At 39.5% G+C, this 14,268-nt stretch overlaps 1 protein-coding gene across 1 annotated transcript in view; it reads right to left on the bottom strand.

The window, feature by feature from the left end:
* cpamd8 (C3 and PZP like alpha-2-macroglobulin domain containing 8) overlaps positions 1–13,355 on the bottom strand; it is a 49,260-nt gene extending 35,905 nt beyond the window's left edge. Inside the window, exons 1-12 of the mRNA XM_023954556.2 lie at positions 12,842–13,355; positions 8,098–8,249; positions 7,284–7,306; positions 6,629–6,794; positions 5,479–5,531; positions 4,256–4,273; positions 2,938–2,992; positions 2,662–2,775; positions 1,954–2,038; positions 1,733–1,841; positions 1,209–1,436; positions 56–226 (exon numbers count right to left, since the gene is read on the bottom strand). Of these exons, the coding sequence (XP_023810324.1) occupies positions 56–226; positions 1,209–1,436; positions 1,733–1,841; positions 1,954–2,038; positions 2,662–2,775; positions 2,938–2,992; positions 4,256–4,273; positions 5,479–5,531; positions 6,629–6,794; positions 7,284–7,306; positions 8,098–8,249; positions 12,842–12,966 (1,299 nt within the window). The 5' untranslated portion in view covers positions 12,967–13,355. The remainder of the gene's footprint in view (positions 1–55; positions 227–1,208; positions 1,437–1,732; positions 1,842–1,953; positions 2,039–2,661; positions 2,776–2,937; positions 2,993–4,255; positions 4,274–5,478; positions 5,532–6,628; positions 6,795–7,283; positions 7,307–8,097; positions 8,250–12,841) is intronic.
* Positions 13,356–14,268: the final 913 nt, after the last annotated feature.

Raw genomic sequence — 14,268 nt, 5'->3', positions numbered from 1 at the left:
ATTTACTTTTTGACTTTGCTGCATGTGGTTTATCATGAATAACCCCTCCACTAACCTCAAGCCAGACATACTGGGCAGCTGTGGGGATGGAGGGAATCTCAAAGCTGACTTGGCCATCTTTGGACACCAGTTCACTGGTGTAGATGTCGTCTCTTGGACTGAGCTCTGCTTTGATGCGCACCTTCACCCCATCAGCTGGGCTCCCATCCGGATAAGTGACATCAACCTGTGGGGTTATCAGAAAAACAAAAGGAAAGAAAGTAGACAAAGGAAAAAATAAGAAAAGGTCAAACTGATTGACAGATAGAGCTTCGTAAAATGTGATACTGTTATTCAATTTAGTCCATATAATCTCACAAAGCCAGATTTCTTAGTTTTAAAGGAGCAACAGATTCAACTAAAAGGTTTTGAGTGGTGTCGTATTCCACGAACCCAATTTGGAGAAATTCTGTCATTTTTTTAATGCAAAAATCACAAAATCTTAGATCAAACAGTGTTTCATATTTTAAAACAAAGATCAATTATCATATTAATCCAAAAACAGTCAAAACTATGTGAAAAATGGCTAAAAACGCACTAAACTATTCCAAAAATGTATTCCAGTGACAATTGTGTGTCATAGGTCTTGTTATGTTTGTTTCAAACCAGAAAGGTCAAAGCTAAAAACTCTTTAGAAACTTTCATATCAAATTTAGATCGAAAACCACACTAATGACGGTTTACCAGAGAGTTTAGAGACTATGAACAGTTAAAAAATTGTTTTTGTGACAGAGGCATTTTTTTTACTTTAAAAAAGGTCAGGAGAGCGACTGGTAGAGGAAGTGGGATTCATCTTCCACACAATTTATTTGGAAGTGGTTTAAAGTTTGTTTGCATATAATCCTAAATGGCTTCAGACCAAACATGCCTTCCTTAACTCTGAACTCCATCAAAATTAGGGCTATTTTTTAGCTTCAAAGATGCAAATTGTGAATCCTAAACTTAAAAGGTAAGTCTGTTCCCAAAAAGAGGAGGCTGACTGCCGAAGGTTTTCCTCTCCAGTAAAGTTTCAGAAATTCTTGGAATGTCTAGTTATCCGGCAGTGTGTTGTGTTAAGAAAAACAGAGCTAAAGCATCAGCAGATGAATGTCACAGATGTCTCTTTAAAAAAAAAAAAAGAAAAAAAATTACCCAGACATGTTTATTTTCCCAAACTGTTTTAGTCTGACCTTTCCTTTATAGGGAAGCCCGGGTTTGAACTGTTTCCGTGTCTCCTTGGAGTACTTGATGTCGATGAGCTGCTTGTGAACAGGTGTTGAATCATCAAACGTGGTTTGCCTGCTTCCGTCCACGCTGGTCACAGACGCCCAGATGCTAACCGTCCCCCTGAAGTGGTCAGCCACATCCACCGGCATCATCTCTTTGACACACAGGCTGAAATTCGCAGAGCCTCTGATCTGCAGACAGAAGAAGCAGAATCACGCTTCGTCTGTCAGCAAGTATGCCAGTCAAACAATGTGTTTGATATTTAACACAAGACAGACATCAAAGTAAAGTATAAAATATTACATTTATTATCAGCCATAAAGATGCATGTTAAAAATTGCAGTAAAATTTATTTTGAATATAATATTTTAACATATTTTTCCACAAAAAGACTACGTGGGAATCCAACAATAAACTTCTTTGGTTTCAGCCAAAAACTTTCCAATATGTTTGCATAGACATGCAAGCATTTAAAGAAGCAACTGACCTCCATAGCTTTGATGACAGGATGCCCCATCTCATGGCGGTAGTAGCCGACGCCATTCACCGTCATGTTCACGGTCAGCTTACCTGTCACTGGCTTCCCAAAGGTATACCTGCAAGGCATCAGGACGATGGAGTTTAACGGTGACGTCGTTCCAGGGGTTCATGAAGACGCATCACAGCTTTCTGAAAAAAAGATGCTGCAGGAGCGGAGGGTCGACCTACTTAGCTGTGACGCTGGCCAGCTCGCAGAGGTTTAGATCACGGATGTACCGGGGTGGGTCGACGACCAACTCGAACTTTGGCATCACTGTGGAGGAATCAACAGTTATATGCCTTCCTTGGAGAAAGCCACAAAGCCTTAGTCGTCATACCGTTGATCGGAAATTGGCTTAAACGCGTGTTGCCGAAGGCGGTGTGAACGGAAAACGCAACCGGGCGTGCAAGGAGTGTGCCCTTATCATATAGGAACAACCTTAACGGGTTCCTTCAGCAGCAGTCAGCAGTTTTTTACCCGGAGACAGCCAGTATGCGCCCCGTAAGGGCAGTTGTGACTGCAGCATAAACTCCACGTGTCATCCTGTCTTCAGTTTTTCAACTGTGTTAAGATGTTTCCTCAAAATAACCATGAATAAAAACAAAATATAGGTTTTCAAATATTAAAAAAAATTAGCTCAGAGAGGCTAGTTTGGCTTTTGATTTCATGGAAAAACAGTTGGATTCTTCCCTGATCAAGAACATTTAAAGAACCTGAATGGTTCTTTGGTAATGAATTACACCTTTACCTAGAATTATTTGATATATATTTAAATATAAAAGACTACATGCCTTTAAACAATATTACAACTTCAACTTCAAAAGTATAGAACATTCGATTTTCTTTTATTTGTAGTTGGTGGGACATTTAGCGCTTGCATTGCTTCTGGTTCTCACCGTATTTCTGCACTTGGAAGGACTTGTTGTAAGTGTGGCCATGCACCTCTACAAACACCAACCACTCCCCAAAAACAGGCTGGTCCGACAGAGGGAAACTCATGTTCACAAGTCCTGAAGGAGCAAAAACATCTAGTTCACATCCTCAGACTGGAAGTGGACAGTGATCTCAGTAATTTACTAAAAACAAAACAGAGGAATAGATTTGCAAAACTTAGGCTGTGGTTTAATATTAGATCGACTTGCAGACTGTTTTGAAAATATTACGAAGCTCACCGCAGCAGACAGGTTTAAGGTTCTTCCACTGGATCATCCTCGATCCTCTTGGATCCTAAAAGATCAGTTTTTGTTATAACAACTGACTCCAATGAACTCCTTCAGCTCCAGCAAGTCATAAAGCATGCTTTTGCTCAAATTAATCAGTTTAATCAGCTTGTCAATCTTTGAGTTTGATTTTGGTAAAACACCTCAAAACCACTTAAAGTCCCTCTGCCATCATCTTTTGATCTATTTTCAAAGCATTCCCAGTGGTCTTTTAATTTGTATTCTTATTTTTAGCCAGGAAATTGTTTCTTCAGAGTGGTAGATCAGTAGAAATTGGCCTCTGAGTTGTGGGCGGGGCCATTGGTGCAGAGCAACCTGCCCCGCCCCCCCATTGCTAAGAGCTCTCCATTTACATGCTCTTGCGCTAGCAGGCAGCTTGTGGACCGGCCAGCATATTTTCTATGTCACATTTAAGATCTTTCTCAAACAACATTTTTTCGTCTCTTCCTGATTCACAGTGATTTCAATAAAAGAATTCTCAAAAATACAATTTTACGCTTAATTATCATAATACACGTCCTTAATCATCAGAAAAATGCCACAAAAACATGTTAAAAACACCACAAAGAAAACATTTTCATTGGAGTCTTTAGGACGTCGACACTCACTGACTTTTCTATCTACTTTTCTACTTTACTGTCCAAGTGTCCAGACAGAAAAAGGAAAGATGGCTTTTCAATATAAAGCACCTATGGGCTGGAATTCTCCACAAAAGACAAGTTCAGCTCCCAAAGCTCATGGCCTCAGTTTGAAGGCATCATGAAGGACTTGGAAATCACTCAACGGTAGCTGTTTTTAGCATTTTAATGTTTTTTTTAAACTTGTATGAAATGTGTAAGGTGTGTATAATTTTTTTGCCTCTTGGCCCGGACTCCTTTGGAAAACAGATCAATAGATCTCAATGGGACTTTCCTGGTTAAATAATGGGAATTTTTTTTTAAATTACAATGCAAAGTTGCTGAATTTTACTTTTAAAATTTCTTTGGCATTAAAAAAGAAGGTCTTGTTCAGTCAAAACTCAGATTTGTTATAAAAACAGAGATGTGCATAAAGAGACAACAAATGCTGGTAGAACAGGGCCAGAGGAAGAGAAGAGGCTCCTTTCATGTTGTTTATCCAGGCACCGTTTCAAACAGCACCCTGCTATCAAGGTGAGCTTTCCTGACTGCTGCTCTGTAATCTCAAAGCAGGCTGGGAACTCAAATTGCCACCATCCCCATCCCAGACATGGCTCTGCCAACCCTGGGTGGTCCCGCCCATCTTCACTCACCAAAACATACGCCTCAATCTGCAAGAGAGGAAAAAAAGAAGCGTTTCATGAATAAATAGAAAATAAGTCAACAGCAGAGCTTCAAGCTTCAGATCTTTGCCTTTCCCACAATCCTCTGTCTGTGAAAGTAAATTTACCTGCGAGAGACTTTTATAGCAGCAAACATCAATAGACTGTTTGCCTGCACAGTAATTCTGGATATTTGGAGCCACTGCAAACATTCTGGGAGAAATGACTCCAAACTGGGCTTCTGTAAACTGTAAATTTCTTTGAACTCCAAGCGGACGAGGCTTCCCATCCTAACAGCCCCAGAATACACTCAAAAGCTGTTTTCATATCCACGTTAATAGACAAATAAAAAGAAAAAGGAGCGGAAGAACTGAAAAACTAAACATGTCAACTTTCTGCAACCTATAATAAGATTGGGCTTCCCTTTAGCAAGACCTGTTTAGTTTTGACAAGAGGTGTGTATCTTTTATATATTGTGTGTAAACAGTTTATTGAACATTTTGTGTCTTTTGAAGAGCATCAACATGTTTACACTCATGTTCATAAAACAAATAATGGTCATATGTAATACACAAATAAAGGAGTAGTAGATGTGTTTTTCTGTTCCTTCCTCTCCTCAGTGTGACGATTTAGGCGTCTGCTGGTAGCGGTTTCAAGTATATATCTAAGAGTTTCCATCACTTATAAAATAGTTCTTTTGAGCCTTTTATTGAGAATTTATTTTTTTCCAATTTACACAACGACATAGTGTCTGAGATGGTGATTTTTGGTTCGGGCCTCTTGTAGGGTAACAATATCCGTCATCATGCAATGAGTGATGTGAATGAAATTCTGATTTTTTAGCTTCACTGAGATTTGCCTTGGTGGCGGGAATACCAAAATATTCCTAAATGACTATCCCTCAATTGGTTCACCTTCAGCCAATTGGATTGACCCGACTTGGTGGAAGCAAGCCTGTGATTGGACGTCTGTGTGTTTACATCACAAGTACATAAAAAGGCAAAGACAGTTGAGAGACAGAAGAAAGAAAAACTGATCAAATTTGTCAGACTATTTACCCCCTTGATTGATCTTATAACCTTTTTACCTACCTATAATCTTGTTTGTATCTTTGGTTTTTAACAGACACTGCTGTTACTCTCAGTACTACATTGATTTTTCAATACGTATCTGAATCCTCTACATCCACAGTTTTGACTTAAATGCAGAAATACCTTTTCGTTCCCTGGCCTCAAGTCTGGTGTGACAGTGTAGACATTGATGAGCACTGAGGAAAAAAAGCAGAAACAAATCCTGTAAACACGTCCTGTCCCACAAATATGTCAGAGTGCCTGAAACTCTTCCTCCACCACATCAAACGTGAAGCTGTGCAACTACATTTTAAAAGCTGCAGTTCAAAACCAACTTCAGAAGTTTGACTCCTTTCATTGCAAACAGTGTAAACCCAAACTTGTGTCAACACCACTTGATTAGCTAGAATACAGACGAATCTGCACTTCAAAGTTAGGACCAGATTCATAGCTTGGAATCAGGTGAGTAAAGAAAATGCTTTAAATAAATTAACACTCAGACTGCTTTATGTAAAGAAGAAACAACCATCAGACCATCACATCTGGACATGAGTATTTTGTTACTACTGTTTTGGAAAAATACATAATGTATGTTCCAGGATAAAATTGAAAAATCCTCTCATTTTTTTAAGAAATTGACTTAAAACTGGTGTGTTGGGTAACACTGTCATTTAATTTTCTTCGAAAAAGTCATTTATAAAACAATCCGGCTAAAAGGATGGACGGAAAATTTAATGATAGAATTGCTGTTGCGAAGTGCAAAATAGAAAAAAACCTTCTATATCAGAAAAGCTTCTATTCGTGCTTAATTACGCCAAAACAAATTTCAAGCATTTCCTTTATCTTTCTGTTTCGAGTTAAATTCTAACTCGCCAAGATCGCCAAAGTAAAAACATCCTGTGTTCGATCTTTTCAAAATAAGACCAGATAATAAATCCTTGAAGACCCACTCAGATGAACATGTTTGGTGTGTTTTTAGCATATTCTTGTGGCCTTTTTCCCATAAGGAAAATTAAGCTTAAAACTGTATTTTTAAGTATTTCTTTATAGCTCGCTATTCTTGTTCCACTGAGAATGTTAGGTTAGGGAAGTGAGGAGCTGTTAGCTAGCGGGAGAGTGTGTAAACAGAGAGCTCTCAGCAAACTATGTCCTAGAAAATGGCAAGTTTTTTTTATTTTGGAAAAAAAAAAAGCATAATCATAACCACTGAAAATAGATCTGAAGATGATCGGAGTAGGACTTTATTGAAGTGTCTCTGCTCTATTGATCTTCTTGACCAACTGTGATCCGGCACCTTTGTGTTTGGGCTTGTAGATTGGCTTGTCGGTCTGGATGAAGACTGCCGTGCCCTTGCTCTCCACGGTGACGGTGGTGAAGTTGTGGAAAATGTAACCTCCCTCTGTCAGATGGCGGTTCCCCCACACTTTCAAATGAGCTTGGCCTCTCAACCCAGAGGGAACCTGGAGGCAGAAACGCTCATGAGAGCCGAGTCAAGATGGATCAGGGCTGGGTCAGAAACAAAGGCAGAAAATTGGACTTAAAGCTGGTGTCATGACACGGGATTCAAAAGGACTTCTTGATTTAGTGTGTTTAATCATCTGAGGAAGAAAGAGAACGCGGGAACAAAGCAATGACATAAAAGAGGAGAAGGAGGCGGTGCTCTCTCTGGAGGGAAATTCGGGTGTGATTTGGATATAAGGCAACAAGCAAGGATGTTGTGCAAACTGGATTGATCTATTGCAGTCTTCAGGGGCAGCAGCTCATACGTGCATGTCAGCAGCTGTTGCGTGTTACATAGAGGCCATTACGGTGCTCGCAATGAATGAACAGAGACAGATGTTGCATTATAAATTATGTTAGTGTTGATGCACATGCTGCCAGAGGAATGTGGCCATAACTGCAAGGAAACAGAAGAATCGTAGGTATGTGATAAACACTGTCAGACTTACCTTCAATTTAATGGTTCCTTTATCTAAAACAACAAGAGACAAAACACATCAGGCCTTTTTTTGGGGTTTGTTTTTGCAACCTTTGTCACTTGCGTTGTCGGGCAAGTTATTTTAAATTGTGTTTTTGTTTTTTGGCAGATCTGAGCAAAGTTAACGCCATCCTTTAGTGGCGCTGTCAAACTGTGCACACAGAGAGCCATGTGCTGAACTAGTAGATCCAGTGGTTGGGGAGGAGCACCCAAACCACAGCAGATAAGACCCGTATTCTGTGTGAGTAACCCATTGACTTTATACGGGAACTGGACTGACTGGCCCCTCCCCCCCGGCGTTCCTAACAGGAAGTGCCCGCAGGTAAAGAGTAGCCACAGACTTCTATAGAGAAATATTACTCAGTCATTCTATTTGTCAGAATAATCATTCTTGCTCCGACACCTTTAACATGTTATTGATATTTTTTTCTGTGGTTCAAGTTAGAGACTGACCAATCAGATGCCTCAATAAAAGTAGGTGGAGCCCGCTGGTCCCAATGTTCAAAGCAGCAGGTTTGCAGATTTAGTGTAGCCTGCTTTCAAGTGGGTGCGGCCTTCCAACAAGCTCACTCCTGATTGGAGAGAATGGTTACCATAGAAATCTCGACTCCAAACGGACCAATAACTGCTTACTGACGTTGCGGCTGTGTCCATATCCTAAAAAAATTGCAAATGAATTGAATATTTGGATGAAGCCAATAGTAAACCATTTTCCACGGGCGATTTCACACGTGCTTAGTCCAGTTCTCGGATGCAGTCAATGTAGTTTGAAGTTTTTTCCTTACCGAACACGAAGCTGTGGCTGTGGGCCACCGTCTGCCCCTTCACTGACAGCTGCGCCTGAACCCGTGTTTCCGCTTTGGGGTTAAAAAGGGTCACGCTCACGCTCTCCTCAACGCCTGCTCGAAAAACAGAGGGTGCGGCAACCAGGTAACCCCTGACAGAAGATCCAAACGGAGAGTGGCCGGTGCCGTGAAAGAGAGGACGACAGAAGACAAGAGGAAGAGGGAGGGAAACAATAGAGAGCATGGCAGGAGGTCAAAAATACACAATTTACAAACTAAATGATTTATATTCAGTCATTCAGTTTGGTCAAAGCAACTAACGAATAAGATCAATTTAAAAAATGGAGTTAGAGTCAGATTTTAATTTAAGCTCTGAGATAAAAACAGGTAATGTTTTTTTCACCAACCAAATATATATGTGAACACAAATCAGGGTACCCGTATTTTCCGGACTATAAGTCGCTGCAGAGTATAAGTCGCACCAGCCCAAAAATGCATTATAAAGTAGAAAAAACACAGATAAGTCGCACTGGACTATAAGTCGCATTTTGACGGAAATTTATTTGACAAAAACTGAGACCAAGATATAATAACTTGCACAAACTCATATGACACAATCATAGCAGACTGTTTATCTCATAATTTCACAGTAATTCTTTCTCATATTTATTTATTCCTTTCATGAAGCATCATTGGCCAACTAATACTCTGTTTTCATCCTGTATTTGTAGAAACAGTTGTCATTTTTATTGCATTTCTGAATCTATGAAATCATTGGAAAATAGAATATTATGTTGTTAGCCTTCAAGATCTTACTGTAAAAAAAGTTTGCTGATTCTTTGAGTCACTTAACATACCTCATACATCAAATTGACCCAGGAAAATCATCTCTGTTCCTCACAAATGAACATAACAGGAGGGTTAACAATGTATTTATTTCAATTTATTTCTAATATAAGTCGCTGCGGAGTATAAGTCGCACCCCTTGCCAAACTATGAAAAAAAGGGCGACTTATAGTCCGGAAAATACGGTAGTTTTACGAAGAAAAAAACTCAAACTTGCCTTTTAACAGTTTCACAGGAAACCATTGAAAAGCTCTTTTTTATGATCTGTCTGCACCATTAAAAACAGAAGAAATACCAAAATCCTTTGTAGTAACTCAGTTTTCACTGAGTAAGAAAAGCAAACAACATTATTTTATAATTACAAACCATATAGAAGCGATAAAAAAAGGTTTCAAATACCTAAAACAAAAAAACAGCTAAAAAAATAAAGCCTACCTTTGTGGCACATTCACAAATTTGAGTTTGAGTTGATTTCCTGTTATTTTAAAACAAACTAAACATGATCAACAGAAAGTGATAAAGTGCTTGAAAAAGAATTTTACAGTTTTTCATTTTGAATTGTGTAACATTCTTACTTATTTTTCCTCCATATTATTCCACAACCTTTTCCCCACAGACACAAATTCAAACCGTTTCGTCCTTTGATAAAATTGTGTCACAAAACAGGCAGACGGCTGGATCCAAATGCTGCAGGTGTTTTAGCTCAGCTAAAAGTCCACAAAGTTAAATCAGACTCAGGCAGGCAGGGATACAACACTCAGTCATTCAAACAGAGTGGCACAAACAATACTTCGCACTGAGTGATGCCCAGTTCAGTCCTTGTTCGATGTTATGTTTCTTTCCTAAAAAATACTCTCCTTCTGCTTCCTAAACAGTTTTTATGTGTTCCGTGGAGTTTAGCTTTTTAAATTATTTGCATTGTATTATGTCTGTAACTTTTCATAATTTTGATTTATAGAATAAAAATGCTGGTCAAGTGCACAAAATAATACATGCCAAGTATTATAATTCCAAAAACATTTAACCTTGCTTAGTATCTCTATACATTTTTTATTTGCGCTTTCCAACTTAATTTATGGTCAAGGCCAATAGCTAGGAATTTTATCTCATCTACTCTTCCTCTCTGCCTCCTTCATCCCTAATTTCACCTTTGTGTTGATCTTTCCATTACCAAACACAGTCAATTCTGTTTGATCTGTTTTGTTTATTAGTCATTCTTTTTTTGTCAAACCATGGTTTCAGTTTCGATAGTTCAGTTGTGACCACATCTAACAGGTTCTCTCCTGCGCAGAAAACATTGGTATCATCTGCAAAAACTATTTGAATATGACACCGGACGCTACGCTCACACCGGGCTTGGAAACACTTATTCAAGTGACCGCTGCAGATAAAAAAAATCTATGTAAACGCGCGTATATGCAAGTTTAAGGCTTCCACGTTCAAAACTCTCACATTCATGCGTCATTACGCAAGTTTTTAGGTCAGTTTTCGCTCTGCCTTGAATATGTGTTGAAAGTTAAACCAGTTGAACTTTGACCAATCAGAGCCTCAGTCATTTTGATAGTGACATGATGATGGCGTCCAATTAAATCACGGAAGTGCGAAATGAAAATTGATCATTGAAGAGAAATTAATAATTTTGGTTTGTGCTCGGCTGGAATTCTATGACACCAAGCCTTTCACATATCAGGATAGAGCTTTGAAAGAAAAAAAGTCTGGAGATAGATTCACGAGATTTGCACCACTTTGACATTTCGTGCCAAACCTCTTCCAATGGCAGGTGGTGGACATAAAACAATATCTGACCACGATAGGCTAAATGCTTATACCCAAGTTTAGTGAATTTTTGATTGAATGTCACAGGCCCAGTGTGTCCCGTGGCTTTACAAATACCAGGAACATTTATTTATCCATCCATCCATCCATTCATCCATCTTCCTCACCCGGTATATCCCTTTTGGGGACACAGGTTTGCTGGAGTCTGTCCCAGCTACTGTTGGGCAAAGGCGGGGTACACGCTAGACAAATTGTCAGTCCATCACAGGGAATATCATAAACACATGAAATTAATAATTTGGGGCCCGATTTTGATCCTTGAGGGACTCCACGTGTTGGTTTTTCCCATTCTTGAAATTATATCACCTACAAACTGTTTATAATTTCTTATGTAAATTTTTAAATTCTTAGAACATATTTCTAGAATAATCACTTAGTACTTAGTGGTATTATCATGTGCAATACATTGGTATAGTCTTTTTTAAAGAATAATATGGCCCAAATGTTAAAGTAATGCTTTGAAGTTTGTCCATGGATCTTTTTGTGACTGCAACGATGGTGGCAAGAAGGAAGAATCTCAAAGACCAGTACTGCTGCTGTTGAAAACAATGATAAATACTTCCCCGAGTATATAAGTAGTGGCTCGTTTCCACTGAGCGGTACAGTAAAGTATGGTATGGTACGGTCTGGTATTTTCAACGTTTCCATTATAAAATAGAGACTGAACTGTACCATTTTTGGGCCTCCATTGGTTGTAGGGGCAGAGAAACTTGGCTGAAGGTCATTACAACAAAAGAAAGCGCCAAGGAAGCGTCTGTATTCCACTTGGTCCCCTGAAATATTCTCTCAAACAACATTAAATGCTTTGTGTACAAAGTACCAAAAGCCAATAAGCTGTTGGATGACCTCCTTTGTTGCTGTTGTTAGCTTCACACCGCATGTGTTGTGACGATCCAGATTTTTGAATCGCCTGGACCAATCTAAACCGGACCGGAGCGGTCTGTGCCACTCAGTGGAAAAAAGGCCTAGCTGACCCAGTAGTCAGGAAAGCAATATTGATTTTGTTCGCTTCTTATGGTACTTTTGTCTGCAGAAATGTAATTAATTCAACTTCACTGTGAGTTAATTGATACTTTTCTAAAGAATTACAGCATAACGTTGTATTTTTCCTCTTTTCGGCATAAATCTAATCCATTCTATAACATTGTTTTAATAACAACAAAGAGTGTAGATTGTGACTTCTTTAGAAATACCAAAAAAATAACTAAATATTAACTTTAATCTGTGTTCAAATGTTTTATTAAATACTGATAAACAAATGGGATCAACACTATGGTGATGTGTGTTCCATGAACTGCTTTTGTTCTTGGCCACTTGCCTCTGATTCCAGGTTTCATAGGTGCAAAACAGCCCCAGAAATCATGTAAATGAAAGCAAAGCCGTGAGTGCGAACCCAATTGCATGCATGAGAGCAGGATCAGGTGGTTGGCATTACAGCACTGAAGCGCTGCAGCCAGGGGCAGCTAAAGTTCTTGTGAGAGTTATGAGAAAAATCCCTTGAAAAAAAGGTTTGAGGAGAGGGGAAACTGGCCGTGTTTGATCTGCAGCGGTTAGCCCACTCTTGGATGAGCTTGAATCAGGAGGTGGAGAATGTCTTCCTCTGAGTCACATGGCTCACTGTACTCAGATTCTCATTGTTTTTGGCCAGCCGAGTCGCTCAGAGCCTGAGAAGGATTTGTGTTCTTTGTAGATGAAGGCTTCATCAGCCAGTCACATGTTTTAATGTTTAAGCCTTTTGCTCTACCAAACATGAAAGACTTTTACCTTTTCGACAACCCAACATGTGACAGATCTACAGAAAAAAACATCCTTTTTTTTTACAGTTTTGCATCAAGTTTTTAAACAAATGCTCACATGATAGAAACTTAAACCTATCAAGCAGATTAAAGGAGGATGCATTAAAATGCAATAAAAAAAGTTTTTTATTAAGTACGTAAAAGGGGTCTGTTTGAAGATAAAAACATGTCTTGCATATTTGCATACTTGAATCTGATTCTTGAAAATCATTCTAAAGTGAAGAAAATACATCTGAAAAACCCCACATGATGGAAAAACTACTCACTGCTTTTCTTCTGCATCAAGCGGGAAAACGTTGCAGATGAACAGGATCCACAGCAAACGTAAAGCTGATGGACTCAGTCGCAGCATGTTGGCTTGACTCACTCCTGGATCTCCAGGCTCCTGCATGAATGAAACTGGCTCTGCTCAGTCTGGAGGGAAGGTCTGGATCTAGAACCCCCTCGGTCTATCACTCCATTCAGGCGGGGACTGGTAGGTGTGCACAGCTTCCCCCGGAACCAGAGTTGGAGTAATCATCCCTTAAGCAAATCCAGCTCTCTTTTTTTCTTCTTCTTCTCCTTTTACAGCCAGGAGTTCATGGCAAGTCCTCTCCCATGCGCCTTCACGCGCCCCGGTTCTGTTCTCTCATATTTCAGCGTTAGTGTCGGTGTCCTCCCACTCCAGCGCTGCGCTCCGGCAGCGGGTCCGTTCGGGACTCGATCCGTTCGACTGAGAAAAGGAGCCCAGAAACGATCGTGCGCAGGCGGATCTTCATTCACTCCAACGCGAGCTCTAGTGGCCGCGATTCTGTGCGCAAGAGCCAGCCTGGAACCGCAAGGGCGCACCGCCAAAACGTTTTCTTTCACCCATCACACTTATTTTAGTTTCATTTCAATTACCCGATGTGATTGGGGAAATCTAGAAGAAGAAAGAGAATATAAAACAAAGACAATATAATAATTATTGGATTAGTTTTGTTTATTTTTTCAACTTTTAAATTCAGATAAATGGTGTCCTCTAGCGGTGAATACACATAGATGCAATTTAAAAAAGATTTGTTAACCTATAAAAATAAATTTAAAAAAAAATAAGAAAAAAATATTTTTTACCTAAAGCTTAGTTTCTTAAATATTTTCCTCGGATTTGTTTAAAATATCAGATAAAAAGATAAAGATGTAACTTTACTAAAGGGGGCTGTGGTCTAATATTTTTATTTTATTCGTTTGACATAGCACATCACAAAGCATCTCAACAAATTCACCAGTTAGACAAGCTATTTTTTCATTTGTTGTCACTGGACAGATGGTAAATTTCTCCATAAAACAACACAAAAATGATTAATGGAAATTAAATGTATTAGAATATGGTGGTCTGGGTGTGGAACCTGATTGACTGAACTCACCTGATCCATGTAAACAGTACTTACTGAAGTGGGATTAGCTGCAAAACAAGCAGCTCACGAGGAAAAGGGTTGGAGGCCTCTGGTTCTAGCAGAAACTGCCGACACACTCCAGCCACATGAGGTCCAGCATTGTCTTGCATTAGGAGGAACGCAGGGCCAATCGTATCAGCATGTGGTCTCACAAGGGGTCTCAGGATCTTATCTGGGTACCTAAAGACAGTCAGGCTACGTCTGGTGAGGACATGGAGAGCTGTACGGCCCTCCAAAGAAATGCCCCAAACCACTGCCAAACCAGTCATGTTGGATGA

The sequence above is a fragment of the Oryzias latipes genome, chromosome 4, assembly GCF_053564925.1.
Source record: "Oryzias latipes strain Hd-rR chromosome 4, Olatipes_Hd-rR_3.1".
NCBI lineage: Eukaryota > Metazoa > Chordata > Actinopteri > Beloniformes > Adrianichthyidae > Oryzias > Oryzias latipes.
Note: the sequence above shows the minus strand (reverse complement) of the source record. Positions and strands in the feature narration are given on the sequence as shown.